The 21,227-nt window shown below is 41.5% G+C and overlaps 1 protein-coding gene across 1 annotated transcript in view; it reads left to right on the top strand.

Annotated features, from left to right (window-relative positions):
* Positions 1-200: 200 nt before the first annotated feature.
* LOC124524968 (immunoglobulin lambda-1 light chain-like) overlaps positions 201-21,227 on the top strand; it is a 30,958-nt gene continuing 9,931 nt past the window's right edge. Inside the window, exons 1-6 of the mRNA XM_047097422.1 lie at positions 201-327; positions 415-721; positions 7,563-7,575; positions 11,539-11,602; positions 17,435-17,764; positions 19,546-19,671. Coding sequence (XP_046953378.1) covers positions 204-327; positions 415-721; positions 7,563-7,575; positions 11,539-11,602; positions 17,435-17,764; positions 19,546-19,671 — 964 coding nt within the window. The 5' untranslated portion in view covers positions 201-203. The remainder of the gene's footprint in view (positions 328-414; positions 722-7,562; positions 7,576-11,538; positions 11,603-17,434; positions 17,765-19,545; positions 19,672-21,227) is intronic.

Here is a 21,227-nt window from a genome sequence, read left to right as displayed (position 1 = left end):
TCCGATGCATTCCTCAGCTCACAAGTCCCTGCCTTTACCATTTCTGAGGGTCTAACACTAGAAACGCAGGACCTGGTCCCGCCTCTAACCTGCATTGTCCCTGCTCTCTTGGCCCCTCCCTCCCTGCCTCCTCTCCTTTTTCTCACCAGTGTCTGCTGGCACCACCTGGAAAAAGCAGCTCAGACCCTGTCTTGCCCTCTGCCATGCACCCAGGTGGTCTCCTCCCAGCAAGTGCAATGGTGAGGTCACTCTGGTCTTCTGTGCACCTCACAGGATTAGGAGCCATGCTGGGTCCCCTTGCCTTTCTGGGCGCCTTCCTGTTTCTGGGTAAGTCCCAACTCCCTCTTCGTGCCAGGTGTCGGGGGGTTCCCTGAGGCTCCGGCCTCCCTGGCCTCATCATGATCCCCCTTGCAGGCGGCCTGGCAGAAACCAGACTGGAGCAGCCGGCCTTGATCATGGCGCGAACCGGCAGCTCAGCCATCCTGTCGTGCAGGGCGAGAACCAAGGTCAGCTACATCCACTGGTACCGCCACCAGGAGGGCAAGGCTGTTCAGAGGCTCCTCATAGTGGCACTGTACAGATCATATGTACAAACGGATTCGATCCTGAAAGGGGACAAGGTCACGGCCAAGAGGGGCACGGATGGCAGCAGCTGTAACCTGTTGCTGCTAAAGCTGGAGAAGAGTGACGAGGGCGTGTATTACTGTGCTGCCTGGGAAGGGCACAGCCCCACACGCCTTCCTCGTTCCTGTACAAAAAGGTCTCTGACTCTCAGAGCCCCCTGGGACTAGCACCTTCCACTGCCTCTAGGTTCCTGGGGTTGCCCTGGGGTCAGCCCTCAGCACCCCTGACTCTCCTGGAGGCCCCTTCACATAACCCAAGAGGCTAGGGAGCCCTGGCTCACAGGCTGGTGCAGACCCAGGGAGCTGTCCCATCTGGAGGCTCTTTTCAAAGACCGTCCAGGGCGGAGCTTCTGAAGCATCTGGAGCAGGATCTGAGCTGCTCAAGGCAGCAGCCACGAGCACCAGGCACCAGCCCCATGTGGCTACTGAGCACTTGAAATGTAGCCTGTGCTCTAGCCCACGCCGTGATGGGCTGCTTGTGTAGCATACAAGTCATATTCTGGAGAGTATAAAGAGAAGATAAATTCTCTTTAATGATTTCTATATTGATTGCAGGTTGAAATAATATTTAGGACCTTGGCCTAAATAAAAATAGTTTTACTTGTTCTTTTAACCTTCCTTTAAGGCAGCGGCTAGAACATTTTTAATTTGTCTCTAATTGGTAACTTACATTTATTTCTATTGAACAGAGCTGTGACAGATGGCCATTTAAGATTCTGACCACATCCCCTGAAGAATGCGGGAATAAAATATCGTGCAAATAATTTCAAGGCCGAGAGACTCTCTGGGGATTCCGCACAAAATGGGTGAAAGCCAAGACTGAAAGGCAGCTCCTGACTCCAGTTTCTAAGTTGCCGCTCCGCCCACCGCTGGTTCCTGTGCAGAGAGAGACTCCGTGATCAGAAGCCCAGGAAACAGTGTGGCTTACTTTGCAGCACCTTCACCCATGCCTGGCGCTCACTCTCCTGTGGGGGAAATGATCCTCAGGGCAGGTGCATGCATCAGCCCTGGACGAGACCCCAGGCCCTCCGCCTTCCCCTTCTTGAAAGTGACTCCATATGGGATTTTGGTGGACCTTCCTGGACCTTTGCTCTCTACTGATAAAATAAGGTGCTATATCTGCCAAAATTATGCTAATTATGTATTAAGGCAAAATGATACAAATACGATGTCACTATGTTCACTACCTTTTTGTAAATTTGGTCAACCTTTTAGAAAACCCTCTGCCTCTCTATATGGGGAAGAAAAACGTTCTTCCTGGAGGTCTAAGCTGAATTAAACCCATTTTCAATTGAACATACAAAGTTCAATGACAGCTTAATTGCATTGGTAAAAATCATTACTGAAAGTCTAAATGATCTAAAGGAAATTAGTCCCTCAGATTCACTAACTCCCTGAGCTTCTGTTTTTGCAGTGGGGGATTTATATTTAAGACATACTTGCTTTTCAAAAAGCCCAATACCCCCACCTTCTACTGAGGGCCTGGGTCATAGCTAAGATCTCTAGCATGTGTAGGAAGTAGTGAGGGTAGAGAAACTTAGCTGTGCTCTGTTTTGGGGGATATCCCTTCATTTGTCTTCCCCATTATCCTAATAAAATCAATCCCATGCCTCTTGTATCCTCTCAGTGCCCAACTCTGTGCCACAGAAGAGTGACTCTGTCATCTGACCATTACAGTTTCGTGAGAGAGAAATTAGCTAAATATGAGGACACTGTCATGAGACGGCATCCCAATTCAATGTAAATCTCACTTTTCAACATGGTTCTATATATCCTGCTTTTGAGTTGCAGCCTGGAAGGACAGTGGCCCTGTGCATGGAGAAACCACCGTATTGCCAGGGGACAAGTCCCACATTACAGTCATTTCCTCCTCCTGCATTTTGGCTAAGGTGAGCGTCACCAAGAACACTTTGGCTACACACCCAGAAGGCCAACCAGCCCTCCTGTCTTAAGCAAATTTTTACCAATGAAATGTTTGTTTAAATGACTAATTCATAAAACCACTGAAAGCATCTTATTAAAATGTGCAGAACCAACTACAGTGACAGCTCTCTTAATGTCTGTTGAGGTTGGTTTGATACTTGACCATTATTGAGGGGCCCACATTATCTCTTGCCAGAGGATTTTGCATAGATACATGCTCGAAATGTCCTGATGATTTAGACTCAACTCGTCGCTTTCTCTCTGGCATGAGTGAGACTTTAAATAACAGAACCAACATTATGTTATCAAATAAGTGCTGAGTGAAGTCTAAGAACATCTTCAGAATCATGATTCTCATACATACATTATCCATTACCGGCTGCCCATATACATACCAGTACTGTGGGAAAAGGGATGTCTGTTATGTCAGAGTCGCCTTGTGAAAATCGTAATTGTAAAAATTTCCAGGCACCTGGAAAGCCACGCTGACTGTTTCAGGTTGGGTGTTCTCTATGTTCAGCCCCGAGAACAGGTTTAGGGACACAACCTGGGGCAGAGAGGAGTGGCCAACTCGGTAGACATCACCTCTGCACATTGGGATCAGGATAGTTTTTTCCATGTCACTTCCGTGTTCCCCAACTTGTCTCATAGAAACCTTGTATTGCTTGTAAATTTTCTTTTAAATTTGTTTTAAAAGGAATTCACATGTTTCATAATATTAAAAATCTCTGCATATTACTGAGCACTTAGAGACAACAGGTGAAATGTGATGGTTAGAAAGACCTGTGGTTGGCTCTGTCTTAATTACTTTTCTCCCCTCTTCTCAAACGACCTTTGCTTCTTTTACAAAAGAAAACCTTGTTTTTTCTCCTGACTTCCATTCACTCTGTCTGCCAAGTTAGAGAAAACTTTAATGCCAAAGAGCTCAGAGTAGCTTCTTGGGCTGAGTGTGTCTTTTCCGTCGTGTAGGACAGACACCAAGTAGTACAGAGAGTGCACAAATAGTCTTTTTATTAACACTGTACCGAAACTTCCTAGATTTCTTTACATCTTATGGTCCAGATGCAGAGACAAGAATGAGATCACCCCAAGTACAGCGTGATGGACAGAACTGTGATTTCATTCAGTGAGGTAGTCTGGCACTTTCATTGCCTTAAAAGATGATCCACTAACTTCCATGGAAGGTTGCTAGAAATCAGGTTCACACGATCTTCACCTGGAGACTGAGAAGAAGATAGACTTCCGAGTAAGACTCTGTGTGTTCTCTTCTTTGGGGGCACTGATGTCTCTCCTGGTCAAAGGACAGGAGTGGGTGTTGAGGGGCATAAAGGGAGGACTTTGCTGATTGCCTTCTGTTTCCCTCTCAGGATTGGTTCTCCTCTTTTCTCTACCCTGCTCTGTACTCCAGGAAGCTAATGCCTATGGATTACACTAATGGATATCTTTGTTTTGATTTCCATTGAATGGTGGCCAATGAGAGTTGAAGTTCAAAGGAACCATGACCTTGTCACTTGACAAAAACATTCCTTCCTTGGGTACTAGATTTCTAGGCCTCTAGTTCCCTGGCTTGGAATTAGAAACAAATTCTTCAGGTGAATTAATTGGTATAAAAGGGAATGGCCATTCCCACCTGTATCTCTTGGTTCCTGAACATAAAGCTCTGTCCTGGGCTAGATGACCCTATATGTTGGGCCCAGGGGAGAATGCAGCCAACCCAAAGCCACCTGTCAGGGAGGGAACCCTGAGCTCACTCTGCTCCCAACTCTCAGCCTCCTGCTGATGCTTCCATTGACTGCTTCCAAGCAGCAACCAGAGAATAAGGAAAACCATAGACGCAGTTCATGGGGGGCTCCCTTGTAATGACCAGGGCAAGGTAAAAAGAAGTGGACAGCCCACCTGGAGGAGCAAAATGAAGAAATGAAGCAAATGGTCAATTAAGTGGGTTATGGTTTCCACCAAATAATTAAAACAATTTGGGGAGTATGGAGAAGATTATATCTAGTTTATTTCATTTCAGTTTCCACAAAGCCACCAAGGACGCATTGCTAACAGAACAGGGCATGCCCTGTTTCTTGGGTGACAAAACAGAAAACTGGACAAGTGTTGACAGATTATCATTAAATTCTGTGCTCTTCTGGCTGATGAGCTTAGTAGAGAGCAGCATGTACTTTATGTAAGACTCTTGTTCTCTGGTTAAATCAGGACTTCTCAGGTTTTTGTCTACTTATGAAGTAAGATGTCATCAACTAAGTAGAATAAAACAAATAACTTAAAGAGATCTATGTGTAGATGAATGATTATGGTGATTTATGAACCAATATTATGATGAATCCAATACTGTGTTCTTGGTGGTCTTTAATACAATAAACATGCGTACAGTAGTGAAAAAATCCCAACTCTTATTAAAAAAGACGAAAGATGGGCATTTGGGTGGCTCTATCGGTTAAGCACCTGACTCTTGATTTTGGCTCACGTCACGATCACACTCTGTGAGTTCGAGCCCTGCGTCGGCTCTGCGCTGACATTGTGGAACCTGCTTGGAATTCTCTCTCTCTCTTCCTTTCTCTCTGCTCCTTCCCCTTTCTCTCTCCCTTTCTCTCTCTCTCTGTCAAAATAAATAAATAAACTTAAAAAATATATAAACGAGACAAGAGAAATGCCTGCCACTTTCATAATGTCAAGTAAAATCCAGCCTCTCACTTTACACAGTTTGTTATGCAATGTCTCTGTATCGGAGAAGAGAGAAAAGAGAATGTGATGGTTATCAATTTTACCTCACATATAACACCAACTGTGCCCAAAATGTCTGGTTTGACATAATTACATATTAACTTGGATTCCTATTTAGAGACTGTGTATGTTGAAATGGTCTGGTTCTCTCAGAGAGAAGCAAAATGCCCAGAGATATTCAGTAACTGTGAAAAACTCAAGCTGTGGGTGATGATCAAAAGGCAATGATCAAAAGGCAACTCATGTCCTTTTACCTCCATTGGCTGCCAGATAATGTGTGAAGTTGACCAGAATATAAAGTGAAATGAAACGAGAAGAATATAAGACACTATGCATATTGCACCTGTAACTTATCATTATAATGTAGTCCACAAAATAACATTTACATTCATATATCTGTAAAGGAGAAACCTAGAACTTTACACACCATAATGGAAAGAGCTGCTGGTCTTGGTGATATGCTCATGGGCATTTTTATGTTCATATTTATCCTTTTTCTCCAAGTTTCCTCAAAGAAGATCTTTTCCACACGTTCTACGTAGCAGCCCTGTGACTTTCCTAGAGTCATATGTCACTCCTCTGTACCTCACTTTCCTGATCTATGAAATGAAAACTGCAAACATCCATACCATGTGATTGCTGGGAAGATGTAAAAGGTGAAGAATGTTTAGAAAATAAGCCCGACAAATAAAGAATGCTCACTACATATTTGCTCTTCTGAAAGTTAATATTTATTAAACATGTAATATTTTTTAAAATATTATACTGAGGGGCGCCTGGGTGGCGCAGTCGGTTAAGCGTCCGACTTCAGCCAGGTCACGATCTCGCGCTCCGTGAGTTCGAGCCCCGCGTCGGGCTCTGGGCTGATGGCTCAGAGCCTGGAGCCTGTTTCCGATTCTGTGTCTCCCTCTCTCTCTGCCCCTCCCCTGTTCATGCTCTGTCTCTCTCTGTCCCAAAAATAAATAAACGTTGAAAAAAAAAATTAAAATATTATACTGAGAAAGAGTACTCATAAAACGGCCCCTGCCAAGTAGAAACCATTCCCATTTCCACAGAAGTCAAGATGCCTCCGGGGCATCTGGGTTGCTCAGTTGGTTAAGCGTTTGACTTTGACTCAGGTCATGATCTCGCAGTTCATGGGTTCAAGCCCCACGTTGGGCTCTGTGCTGACAGCTCAGAGCCTGGAGCCTGCTTCAGATTCTGTGTCTCCCTCCCTCTTTGCCCCTCCCCTGCTCTCTCTCTCTCTCTCTCTCTCTCAAAAATAAATCAACATTAAAAAGTTTTTCAAAAAGTTGCCTCCATGGTCCCTTCACATTCATGCCAAACAGTCCTGCAGAGACCACCACCCTATTTTGAGGTGGGCAGAGCAAACAGGAGGCCAAAAACATGATGACCTCAGGCCCTGCAAGTCTGAAGCCAGCACCACAGGGCCAACAACCACCTCATCAACCACTTCCTTCCCCCTCCCTAATTCAGGCCACGCTTTCCTGGCACTGAGGCAGGAGGCATACCCCAGCAGGTCCCCGCTGTCCTGCCTTGTCACTGAACAGAAGCCCTCCCACTATGCCACACCCCTGTAAACATATATACATACCTTTCTAGCTCCTGGAGGGACCTGGCTACTGTCTACATAGGACTGTTCTCCTGCATCTGTGTCCTCAGCAAGGTCTGAGCTAAGGAGCCAAAGGACCCAATCTGTGATCTTACTTTCAGTTATCTTTATCATCCAGCCTTACCTCTTGGGGGCCCAGGCTGGCTTTTGTAAGTGTCCTGATTTTTCTCTCTTTCTCCATCTGTGAGAAGGTTCTGGGAAGGAAGCCTTCACCAGTGTGCAAAATGGTTTCTTGACTTTGAATGAATGAATGAATGAATGATGGAAACTACAAGGCCTTTGGAGTGATATAAACCTGGGTTTGAATTCCTGCTCAGTCACTTAACTGACAGTGTGATCCAGGAACATTACTAAATCTTTCTCACAGGGTTGCTGGGGACTGAAGGAGGTTCCACACAGGGCAGTTCGAGCACAGAATCAGGCTTTACTTCCAATTCTCATGATAGCCATACAGCTGCCATACTTGTGAAATTTGGTGAAAAATCTGTAACTCAGGGGTGAAAAGGAGCTCAAGTATAGTTTTTTTTGAAGTAAAACTTAAAGAAAAAAATTTGACTATATTGTTCCCAAGAAGTATTTAACGTTGAATTATTACAACATGGGTGTTTTGGTGAGGTCTTCTGGGATCTGATAGTCCTTTGTAACAACAACATAATAAAATAACACTGAGACAGATCTTACTGGACAGTCCTTCACTGGTTTTAAAGCAGATTTTCCTCCCTTACTCTTGCCCCTGAAGAACAACGGTTGGTACTGCTCCCCAGTCCTGATTCATGCCCCCTCTTGGAGTCCTTTCTGACCAGTCACTGGCAATGCCAACTTCACGTGTCTTTGGCTTGAGCTTGTAGCTTGACCATGTTCCTTTCTTGTCTTTTCACTGTTTATATGTCCACTGTCAACTTGTTCACGGGCCTCTGATTCCACTCCCTTGCTTTTCAAATGGAGACACCAAGATGAGAATGCCTCAGGATCAACTCTCCTTTACCCGAACACAAGACAAAACATTGCATATACACTGCAAGCTATCTGGGGTTTCCCTAGAAAAGACCACTGTGTTGTAGTACCAAATAAAAGAAGGGGAGCCCCTGAAATGAATCCTATATGACTCAACCAATATTATTTATAAGATAAGCCCAATTTCAGTTTGGACACAGATATGAAAGACAAGGGAGTCTTTTGCTTGATAAGCAAATAATGTCTTCAAGTCTGATGAAGCTACCTGCTCTTTTACCAGCTGGGCACTCACAATGTCACAAGGCAAAAGGAACCTGTAGAAAACCTTTTCTATTGCTAACCCTCAACTCCTTTCTCACTTGAGCAACCACAGATCATTTCCTGCTCTTAGTCACAGACTCATAAACTGTTGGAACAGGAAGGGCCCTTTGGACATACAGAGCCCAATGCCCACACAACCAGTGGGATGTGGGGCCCAGAAATGGCAAATGTCTTGTCTGAAGGTAGTTAACCCCAGAGGCAGTGGTACAGCTGAAAAATCACGGAATCCCTTCCAAGAGGCTTCTTCTTTCCACATATCAGACAACTGGGTTTGTTTTCAAACTTTAGTTTTAGTAAGAAACACATTTTTCTCTGGGAGATAGAATTCTACAGATTTCTACATTCCAGGAAAATATTGTCATCATGGAAATTATTTTCTCATTTTGCGTTGCCTGGTAAAGATGCGTGTTGGCAAATGGTAAACGTGACTATGAAAAAATGGAGAACATTGTTCACATTTCTCAGGTACATTTCTGTTGGCATATTTGTGTTCTCAGTTACTGAAGCGTATCCTCTTTCAGGAATACAATCCCAGAGAGAGCCAAAGCATAAGAGACTCTTAAAAATTGAGAACAAACTGAGGGTTGATGGGGGGTGGGAGGGAGGGGAGGGTGGGTGATGGGCATTGAGGAGGGCACCTGTTGGGATGAGCACTGGGTGTTGTATGGAAACCAATTTGACAATAAACTTCATATCTTGAAAAAAAAAAAAAAAAGAAATACAATCCCAAATTGCTAACAGAGCAAGTCTGGTTTTTGTGAGAACAGAAGGGCTCTTCCTTTGATGCGATCTCTGAACACTTTCACACACTTGAACACCTGGAAATCAAACATTTTAATTCTCTGAACACTTTTCCTGGTAGTTTAGAAAAGGCCTCTTGATTGGCCATTCAGTCCCTATCTCCTCCTTTTTTTAATTCTTTTTCTTTTTCCTTTTCTTCTCTCTTCTTTTCTTTCTTTCTTCCTTCCTTCCTTTCTTTCATTTTTCTTTCTTTTTATTTAGCACTTCCATTCTCTGTCAGCACTTTTCCTTGATACTGCCTCCTTCAAAAACAGACATTTGAGTCAGTTAATCTGAGGAAATTTACAAAATGCCAGATGCCGTGAAGCCTATATTCAAGGACTTCCAAGGGAACCCAGAAGATCATATTGCCAGGACAAGGTTTCTACCTGCTGGTCATGCCGTGAAGCTCAGGAGAAGGCTGACATTTTTTAGAACCTCCAACCAGGGTGATTATCTGTAACCAGGTTGGATTGAGATACTTGGCAAAAGGAACTAGGCTCATAGTAAGTCCACTGGTAAGTAACTTTGTCCTATTTTGAGCCTGTGAATGAAAAATTGATAGATGCTTTTTAGAAAAAAACAATGTTGGATCACCTCAGCATATAGACAGCAATTTTGCAGCTACTGGTCACTATATACGAAAGCAAAACTACCTTGCAAATGGTTTATTAGCTCCCCTGCTTGTAAATAGATTGGATTCTATTTGTAGACAAGACACACACACAAGGATAGACTCAGGCGTGAAATTAAAATATTTTAGGATCATTTCTATAAACCATTGGTGTAAGTTAATGGTTCAGGATGCTTTTGAGAAACACTTTGATGGAGTACCTTTACTATTAATAGTGATCCTTTTTAAATGAACAGTGCTCCTTTCTCTAATAACCTGCAAAATCTATGATTGTTTTTGATCTCATCTTTAACAACAGTGCAAAAGCATTAATTCTCACAGTAAATGACTTAAACATCTATAAATGCCACTTTTTCTCATTACTCTGGCTTCTTAGAAATCAGGCTGAGACGAGTCAAAATTTGTGCCATTGTGACTCTTGTGATATTGACTAGAAATGATACAGTTTAATGGGATTCATGAGCTCAGTAAACCATTTCAGCTCCAGAGTCCATGACAGGGTGAATAGTTTCAGTGTCTTGTCCTGATCCTCAGCAGCCCTATACAGGCGATCCCTTTGTTCCAATTTCACAGATAAAGAACCTGAGGCTCAGAGAAGCTCAGTTATTTGCCTAAAGTCACATGGCAAGTTGCTGTGGCAAAGTGTGGGACCCAACAGAGACTTGTTCATTCCAAACAGCATTGTCTAGACCATTATATGATATTAGAAACATGAAGCTGCATTTTTAATTCTGATACTTATTTACTCTTGTGTAGACTGACTTTTTTTCATCGTCTCTTTAGTTGAAAGTTTAACTAATAAAGGCTCATAATTTGTATTACTACTCATGCAGAAAACAGTCATGGCACTAAAATGGCCTCCTTCACCCCGTGTAAGTCATGTCGAATATGCATTTATTAAATTCTCAGTGTGAGTCTTAGGGTATTGCTATAAAATGACAAGTCCTTTCCACACCATTGCATTCAGTCTTCTTTCCGCATCAGCATCAAGTGTGCCGGAAATACTGACTCGGGCAGGACAGCTGGAGCAGGTGACCTACAAGCGGGACTCGGCCGCATGACCACAGCTACCTTTCCGTTCAGGCCAGGACAGCGGCAGAAAGACCAGACCAGACAGGATCCTCTGATGAGCAGCTCAGACTTTACGTCAGTGCCCTGGAAACTCTTAGGGTAATTTCAAGTTCAAAGGAGCAGTCTTCCAGGAATAAATATGTTTAAGAGGTCACCTTTAAGATTTCAGACTCTGGAATAACTCATCTGGCTACTATCAGTTGGAATGGGGTTCTGGGAAGAATTTGCTTTATAATCAAACCAGATACCCACGCTTCAATATATAGAAAAAGCAATACCTATAAAAATGTTGAACACTCATTAATTAAACAATTATATTATTTTTATTTTTGTTCCTCTTTGAAAATTATAGAAATAGTAACCGTAAATTACACTCTAGGAAAAGAGCTGATATGATGCATGAAAACCTTTTAAAAAAAGAGATTTTGAAGGTTCAGGAAAATGTTGAGAAAAGGTAAAATCATACTCTCCAACTTGTGTGAGTGAAATGGAAAGACAGAACCAAGCCGCCCAGGCAGAGAGGGGTCAGTCCATCCATTCTTGACTGCGTTCATCTCTAATGGGATTGAGATTCATCTTTGTTTAGCGCTAGCAAGACCTACTTTTTATATTTATATAGATATTGAAAATATGGGCACAATTTTATTTTTTTAATATTTATTTATTTTTGAGAGAGAGAGAGAGCATGAGCAGGAGAGGGGCAGAGAGAGAGGGAGACACAGAATCCGAAGCACACTCCAGGCTCTGAGCTGTCAGCACAGAGCCTGACGTGGGGCTAGAACTCACAGACCCTGACATCGGGTGCTTAACCAACTGAGCCACCCAGACGCCCCTGGGCACAATTTTAGAAGGGGCACAAAGGGAGATTTGTGTAAAAGCTTTTCAGACAGTGGAATGGTTATGGCTGGAAGAACCACAAAGTGTTCGGTCCTGGCACACTGCTCAGGGTTACAGGTAAATATTCTTTCATTCTTCTGTATAACATAGGGAGGGGAGGTGGGCAATGCAGGGGCGGAGGCCAGGGGCTGGTGCTGGCCCAGAATGCTAGGATTCGGTCCCAGTTTGGACACAAAGGGCAGCAGGATCCTTGGAGAGGTAGGTGATTGTTTCCCAGTCCTTGGGGGTAGTTGCTGCCTGAGCTCCCATGAATGACGCTGACAAGGAGCTAACTTGCTAGAGCAACTGGGGGTCCCTGACGGGTGGGCATGTTAGGTCCCTGTGGGATTTCTGTGCTGAAAGGTTTATAATGAAATTTGTGTGTCTTATTTATTTGATTCCAAAAATAAACAAAGGAAAGGAATGGACCAAAATTTGATAAACTTGTCATTCTGTCAGAAGGTGATTCATACCGGGTATGGACATATTTAACCGCACAAACATATCCAAGAATGTCATGAGCTGGGTTTGTGTTTTTTGAATCCAGGCTAGTAAATGTGTTCATTCTTCATTAGCCTTAGAGACGAAATTTTGCCTGAATGTGGGCAAACATCTTACAGGGATGTTTCTAGCCTGCTAGATCGAGTGAAAAAAAAGTTTCAAAGAATTTTCACAAAGGTGGTAAAAATGTTGGCAAATTAAGAGAAATTACAGATTTTGGTTTCCTTAGGGGTCATGATCACAGGCACAAACAAATTCATAAATTGAAAAGCAACTTTCTGGTCTTCTTTTTTTCAACTGACCACATACTCAGTATAAATTTTAGAAATCCAGTGAAATAATGGTGAGACAGATATAAGTCATGAGGTGCTGAAAAATCTTTCATAGAAGAATGTGGTGCAGAGAAAAATGTGGACTGTGATTCTGGATCTATCACTTTCTGTGTAATCATCCATTTCATTCCATCCATTTATTCTGTCAATGTAACAACCGTGTCAAGTGGATGTTGTGAGGACTGAATGAAATTAAGTATGGAAACAGGTACCACATAGCTTGGGATACAGTCAGCGATTTAAGAAAAGTCAATGCTACAGAATTCAAATTACCACCCACTGGATGAAATCAGGAGTATAGAAAAATGTATTAATTAGTAGCTAGTCTACACATTACTTAAGAACAATTAGTATCTACAGAAACACTTTCAATTTCGAACTCATCGTTACGTGTATCTAAAAATGATTGGGTGTTCTAAGCATTACCTCAAATATTGTTAGCCTGAACGTAAGGTGATCTCTCATTTTCAGCAGAAATATCTAAATGTAAGATGGGACTATGTCACAACTTGGATGTATAAAATTATACTGATACACATATAAATCAAATACTCATTTAAAATATTTAATATCATGTTTGAAATATACCTACAAAGTAAAGATTATATCATTACAAACATCAATTGAGAAATACTGCCTTTTTTGCCCTCACATTTCATTACCAATTTTCTTCAGACTCTTCACATGCATCTAAAACGTATGCTTTGTAGAAAATTGCTGACTCATCACAATGTCTGTTTTAGGATCCTCTTACGAGATCACTAGATATTTTATTGGAAAAGACAATTACAAAATAAAAGCATTTTGTCCATTTATTCTGTCATTCTATATATGTACAACATAAACATAAAAGTATAGAGACTTAAGTCTCAAGTATTATTTACCTAGGCCATATTAAACTTCTTTATTTTTTAACCAGTGCTGCCTCTAAAGTACATTAACTGAGTTTATTTCAGGTTGATATCTTTTTTTTTTTTTTTTTTTAGTTTTTTTATTTTATTTTTTCCAACGTTTATTTATTTTTGGGACAGAGAGAGACAGAGCATGAACGGGGGAGGGGCAGAGAGAGAGGGAGACACAGAATCGGAAACAATATCTTGTCCAAATTATATGTTTGATCAAAGTAAAGCACTAGAGGAATGTCTTTTAAAACGAGAGGTTGCCCAGGACTGACCTAATCATAAGGCAGCCCCTGCTTCCTGAGGCATAATTTCGGGAACAAAAGCTTCACCGTGTGCTCTGGCATTTCAGTGTGTTTGAATTCCACATGTTTTGTGTCTGTAGTGCAGAGTGAGATTAGCAAACATCTTCTCCCATTTTTCATGTCACCTTCAAAATTAGACCTTACTCAACTATCAAGCTCTGGGACAGAAAGAGAAACCAGCTCTGGGTACCTGGGTGGCTTAGCCAGTTAAGCACCTGACTCTTGATTTTGGCTCACGTCTTGATCTCAGGGTCATGAGATGGAACCTTGCATGAGGCTCTATATTGAGCATGGAACCTGCTCAGGATTCTCTCTCTCCCTCTCTCTCCCTGCCCTTCCCCTGCTCGTGTGCTCACGCGCTTTCTCTCTGCATCTCTCTTTCTCCCTAAATAAATAAACCTTTCGAAAAAGAAAAAGAAACAAGTTCTAATGCACCAACTATTTCTCATTCATTTATACTGCGTATTTCCAAAATCAGTTTGAGAAGGCCTGAAATAAAATACGCAAGTACAGTTAGGCCACGAAATAAAAATGGAAGTCCAAAAGCACTAAGGAAAGGAGAAGGAAAAAAGGCCTGTGATGATCCAGCAAGAAACACAGGTACAGTTTTAAGTTCAATGTAGTAGAAAAATGTTGTGTAGTTGCATCCTTTTTATTCACTGAAAGGATGAAGCCCACCAAGTTTTCAGTTACGTTATGCTTCTCCCACCATAGAGTTAGAAACAGACTTCAATGCCGGAGTCCTTTAGTAGGAATGTGAAGTGAAAGAGTGGGCATTGCCTTCCACGTCCATTTTATAAAATGAAGAAATGGTCTTTAAACAAATGCATTTCATTGCTACAACTGCATCATTGCTTTGGAAACCATGACATTTAGTGTCATTCACAGTTAGTGACCTTCAGCAGACATGGTCATGCAGGTGACGGTCTAAGGATCTAATGCGACAATAGGAGACTCGGAGGACCAGGCAAGCCGCCATTGATCTCGTCATTCCATCATGAAGGCCCACGGTGGGAGATTCTAGCCAAACTTGGGTGATTATTCTCTGGCCTCAGTTTCTCAACTCATAAGGTGGGATAACAGGATGTATTCAGTCAAGAGTCATATAAAAATTAAATGAGAGACTGTGAATAAAGTACTTGGCACGTTGTCTTACACAAAATGGGTGCTGGATGGAGATTGCCCCATTTCTAACCTAAAGGGAGAATTGTATCCAGTATGGATGGTGGTCTGTAGCCGATCCTACTGACAAAGCAGAAATTCTCCAGAGGATTCAGCTGTACTTGTAACTGCTCCAATGGGAAGTTCCCTTGCTGTCCACGGATACACAAATAACTTGAATTTAGAGGTAGTTGCTTCTGTTTAATGGACTTTTCTTCCCTTACTTGGCAACAAAAATGAAATTACAATGTGGGGATTTTGGTATTTTTGTAGTTCTTCAATGTACTTTAAAGTTTTTATTTATTTACTTATGTTGAGAGAGAGAGAGAGAGAGAGAATGTGAGCTGAGCGAAGGAGGGGCAGAGAGAGCAGGAGAGAGAGAATCCCAAGCAGGCTCCACACTGACAGTGCTAGGCTTGCCTGGGGGCCCAATCCTATCAAATGTGAGATTGTTCCCTGAGCTGAAATCAGGAATCAGAGGCTCCACTGACAGAACCACCCAGGTGCCCCATATATACTTTAAATATTAATCCTTTATGTTAATTGATATCATCTCTAACATCAACAAGTTTGGGCTTCATACTTTTTTTTTAGTAGAAAAACAAACTTTTAAAATAGGGTTAGAAAAAAACGTAGAAATATAGCTAAAAATATAGTTAGTACTTTTAAATATGCTTGAAAATTCCATAAATTTGAAAGTCTTATTCACATATGAAATAGCTATAATTATTTAATAAAAGAAAAATTAGAAGGATAAAATAGAGGAATTTTGAATCAATATTAATATGCAGGTTTGAAATATCACACTTAATTGAAAATACGGTTGCATTTGATTAATTTATGTAGAATTCACACTGCTTCATCTTAATAAAATATATAAAACTCAGGCAATTTACTTCTACTTTTTATTATGAATGTATATAAATGTATTGGATGAACTCATTTTGTAGACTGGTTTCTATTTTATGCACCATGGAAATGATTTTGACACTTCACTAAGTGTCAAAGAGAACGTTGAAAGAAAAACATGTAATATAATTACCCAAAATATAGGCGCGAACCGTGTATAACCAAGTACACAAGTTAATGCTCAGTTAACTATCACATTGAGAAAGCTGTGAAAGTTCAAGATTCCTTCTATCCTGAAAAGAAGGAACTTCAGAAATCTAGCTAAGGAAAAGAGGCAGGAGGCAAGCATCGTGTCTCACCATTCGGACATTGAGCAGGTTACTCATTTGATTTTCAAGTTCTTTACTATAATGAGTCACAAATATTCCTATAAAAAATGAAACTTCCTAAGATGAAAGCTAGATTATTTAATGCATTGACTAGAGTCTAAAATTATGTAAATATTGTGTACAATTAAATCATTAACCTTGTTTCAAATAAGATAACTTTTTAAATTAAAATCCACGTATATAGTTGGTGACACATAGAGTATCTTACTATTATGATCAATAAAATACTACTTGCACTATAAGCAAGATATACAAAGTTAAAGCAAATATATTACGGTCTCATTCTATATACAGCATGAGTAAAAACTCCTCATTGTTTGCTTGCTGATTTAGCATAAAAATTAGATTTGCTGCACAGGCAGAAATTCTCAAGAATATTTTTTCCTTTTCTTCTCAAAGGAGAAGTCCAATTCTTTTCTTACGAAGTTGCCAATAAAATTATTATTCTAACTCCAAACTAGTCCAAAATAAAAATGAGTAAAACGTTTGTGTTTCAGTTGGAAATCAAACAGGAAAGTGTTCTACTATTTATAATTTCACTCACTAAATTAACAATAAATGTATAATCAAGTAACATTCCAACATTCAAGTGACATGCTCTTGACAACTCTGATGTTTTGATATATTTTTTGACATTATGTCTACAGGAAACTCTAGAACCATAACTGTTAACATTATGCCAGTTACATATGTTCAGCAGGTGAAATCAAAGAGAATTGTGGGATACTCCAATAAGTTCAGCAGGCTTGTAGGGCAGATTCAAATTTGGGGGGAGATGCTAAGCATCAAAGCTTAGTCTTCTGGTCATGCTTCGACTTCAAATGAAATTCCAAAATAAAATGTGCTTTTAGTAAACATTTCCTTAAAGAAAAACAAAGTTCTGAATAGTGAATTACTTGGTAAGATTAATGTAAGGGCATTTCTGAAAATAATCAGAAATTTTTTTTTAAATAAAAAATTTGGAACTATTGCCACTTTGTCTCTAAATTAAAGGCATTGTAGATCATTGAGAGGTGCAGCTTTAAACATTGTCCTACTCAAAATCCTGACATGGTGCAGATGTGAGAGCAAGGTATCTATAAAATCAGAAATCAAGGAGAACTCAGTATCAGAAGTGGGCAAGAGATCCTTATTTGAAGATAAAAAGTCAACTTGATAGATTTTCAAGTATGCCTAGAAATACATTCCCATTCAAACAAGTGACTGTTTTGTCTAACAAAATTCCATGTTTTAATCCAGACTCTGCCACTTAGTAATTGTGACTCTGAGCAAATTACATAACCTGTTGAACCTCTTTTCCCATAGAAACTAAGAAAGTAAGCAACTCATAGCCCACTGTGGAGGAAAGGCCACTGTAAGCACTAACTCTATGGCAACTTTTCCTTCCTTTTACTATGTGTGGCAGTGGTTCCAAACTACACAGTGTTTGTGCTTCTCTCATAATAGTTTTATGCTATTCCATTTTCTCCCACAGATAAAAGTCCTGATGAGGACACTTCCCCCAAGCCCACAATTTTTCTTCCTTCAGTTGCTGAAAGAAAACTTCATAAGGCTGGAACATATCTTTGTCTTCTTGAGGATTTTTTCCCTGATGTTATCAAGATAGATTGGAAAGAGAAAAATGGCAGAGCAATTCTGAAATCCCAGCAGGGAAACACAATGAAGACGAAGGACACATACATGAAATACACCTGGCTGACCGTGAGTGAAGAGTCAATGGGTAAAGAACACAAATGTGTCATCAGACATGAGAAGAATAAAGGAGGCGTTGATCAAGAGATTCTGTTTCCTTCAATAAACACAGGTATGTGCATGTACACATGACTATAACTTCCCAGAACCCTATTTTTCCGTAATGGAATACACATTTTCTGTCAAGAATTAATGGAAAACAAGCAAATAGAAATCCTTCCTTAGTGTTATTGGTTTTAATGGTAGCAAAAATGTCCTGCTATTTCCCCATAGAATTAAAATAGTATGGGCTTTAGAACATACGAAGAAGAAAAAGACTATGGCTCATTGTTATAGCCTTTCTCACCTGTTTATCACCCAAAAATGAAGGTCACAGTGATGTTTTTTTTTCTTTTTCTTTTTCTTTTTTCAACGTTTTTATTTATTTTTGGGACAGAGAGAGACAGAGCATGAACGGGGGAGGGGCAGAGAGAGAGGGAGACACAGAATCGGAAACAGGCTCCAGGCTCCGAGCCATCAGCCCAGAGCCTGACTCGGGGCTCGAACTCATGGACCGCGAGATCGTGACCTGGCTGAAGTCGGACGCTCAACCGACTGCGCCACCCAGGCGCCCCACAGTGATGTTTTTTTAGTGTCATTGAATGGATTAAATGAAACAATACACATAAAAACACCTAGCAACCCCACACACCATAAATGCTCAAAAACAGAGGGTACTTTTGATAATCTTACTTGATCAGGAAATAAGAATAATTATACATCTTTGAGGAATGTTCTACTCAGCAAAGTCCCTCTCACTTCAATCCTGCTCTACTCAAAGTATAACCCATAAACAATGAGTTATAGGTGACAAAGTGCTGTTCATTTGATGGAGCCAGCTCGCAGCTCAACAAAAATAGTAATTTGGTTGCTGAGGTTTTAGTATGTTTCTCAGGTTTGAATTTTACACACCACCGTTAGGTGAAATTTGGTAAGTAAGATTGTGTGAGGCTAATCTGTACAAACATTCTTCCATTCTCCACAATGAACGTATTTCTACCCCTGGGAAATGCTGCCCAGCAAACACTTACTGCAGTATGAGCGTGTGCCAGGCCTGGGAGGGATGCAGGACAGACCACTGTCCCAAGGAAGATCATTACAGTAGAGCGAGTATACTTTTCCTAATCACTCAGGGTCACTCATGATTCTGGCATGGTGTCCCAGAGGAACCCCATTGGTGCAGATGCTGGACATATTTAGACCATGTGGGCAGCTGAATGTGCCCTGAATGTGCCCTGTGCCATGTGATCCAGCAGCTCTCTGGACTCAGAAGTCAAGTCCTGAGCATTGACGTAATAGACCAAGGCCCCCGAGGGCCCACTGAACAGAACCAGTTTATACTTTTCCCTATGGTTAACAAGCACTTTTTAAGCCACAGGGCAAAAGCAACAAGACATGTGATAGACTCAATATACGAGTCTAAAATTCTGAAGTCAGCCTTCGTCTTCTTGTGCCTGTTAGAAAGAAAACCACAGACCCACAATGGCAACAATTAGCTTAAACCCCAAGTCACTATAGCAAGACTTAATACCACCTAACCCAAGTGCACCCGGACCCCCCGGAACAGTGACCTTTAACTAGTGGACATGGGAATTTCCCAGTCAGCACTAGGAAGTTTTCCTGATTGACTCCTACCATTCCCCTTTGGAGGGTGACCTTGCCTAAAACAATGGATTCTTTGCTAATAATTTCCTTTTCTCCATCCCTCTCTATTGTTAATGGCGTTTCCTTTTCTATAATCCTAGAGGTCCCCTCTACGTGCTAGATGGGTTGCTGCCTGAGTCATAAGTCACTTGATTAATACAGCCATTAGCTCTTTAACATTTAGTTGGTTGAAATTTTGTCCTTCAACAGATTTGGTGGCAGCGACAGGATCTGAAGTGGACATCCACGGGCATTTAGAGACAACGCGAAACACAAGGGTGGTAACTGTGAACCCTTGGAGTTCACTATATTCCTCACCGCTTTCAAGGGCTATAGGTGAGTTCTTCCTGGTTCTGAGCTCCACTCTCTTTGCCTTCAGTCTCCTGATCTAATTGGCCTTCCCTTCCAGGGCGGGTCAGCTTGGGCTGGGAGAGGGTTATGCCCGGAGCCCAAGTTGAGCTGGCATATTTGGAGCCCAGCTGAGCTGGCAGAAGCGTCCACCAGGAGCCAGGCCACTAACCTTTCAGACCACAGTTCCCGAAGTGGAAACCTTAGCAGGGTTCCAGGAGAATTGTTGGTGGTACACACAGAGCCTTCTTGTGGGCAGAACAAAGTAGCATCTCTTAGACACCCTCCCATACACGAAGGTACACATAACTGCTTTTCTGGTTTTGTGGAGATAAAGGCTACTGCTAACAGGTATCACAGAGATGGAAAAGCCACAAAATCGGCGGGCACAGGTCACACATTTAAAGGCTGTTAGAATGAAAAAGAATGAAATCTTGTCATTTGTGACAACATGGATGGCACTAGAGTATATACTATGCAAAGCGAGATAAGTCAGACAAAGACAAATATTGTATGATTTCACTCATTGGTGGAATTCAACAGAACACATGAGCATAAGGGAAGGGAAGGGAAGGAAAAATAAAATAATATAAAAACAGAGGGGGAGGCAAACCATAAGAGACTCTTAAACACAGAGAACAAACTGAGGGTTGCCAGAGGGGAGGTGGGGGGGGGATGGGCTAATGGGTGATGGGCATGAAGGAGGGCACGGGATGAGCACCGGGTGTTACATGTCAGTGATGAATCACTGGGTTCTACTGGAACCAATGCTACTATGTGTTAACCAGCTTGAATTTAAATTAAAAAAATAATAATAAAGCCTGAGGAACAATAAGCAAACAAACAAACACTGTTAGAATGCTCACCGTCTCAGGAACACTCCCCTGATAGTACAAGTTGCCCAGGGGATGGGTCGGATCAAGCACTAAGTCACCCATCAACCTCAAGAAAATTTCCACACAAAGAGCTAGCTACTATGTAAAACACACACAACCGCAACTCAGGGCACATCCCTTTTAGGTGTTAGTTTGGCTCCAAGAAGCCCAAAGTTTTAGCTGACGGGACCCTGAAACTCTAAAGAGTCAAGTCCACCACCTTCTGGTGCACCTGCTTATTTTACTAACAGCTATAGTCCGGGAACGTACAGATATCTAGCAAAAATGGCAAAATCTTACCACGCTCCTTTGTGTCCTGTGGAACTGGCTTGGTAACCATCATGTTGGAGACCCCAAAGTAAAGTGGGACACAAAAACGCCTACACCTCATTTGCGGCTACTTATGAATGGACAGAAGTGTGGGTTAACTCCATTCAAGTCTAGGGTCCCCTGCTGCCAGCCCTCAGGGGAATTACGGCCTAGAAATACAATGGCCATAATTAGGAACATTCCAATTAGATAAGGTCATTTAAGAATTTCCAACTAGGTAAGATCTTTTAAGAAGTGCCCTTAAAAGCAAGGGTACTCAAATTAAACAGAATAGGAACACCTCCATTAATTGGCAAGCAGAAGGTTTGAAAGGTTTAAAATGCCAAAGTAATTTCAGGT

Source organism: Lynx rufus, unplaced genomic scaffold (genome assembly GCF_022079265.1).
Source record: "Lynx rufus isolate CCGP_SWC_20201006 ecotype Redwood Valley unplaced genomic scaffold, mLynRuf1.p SCAF_4, whole genome shotgun sequence".
Lineage (NCBI taxonomy): Eukaryota > Metazoa > Chordata > Mammalia > Carnivora > Felidae > Lynx > Lynx rufus.
Note: the sequence above shows the minus strand (reverse complement) of the source record. Positions and strands in the feature narration are given on the sequence as shown.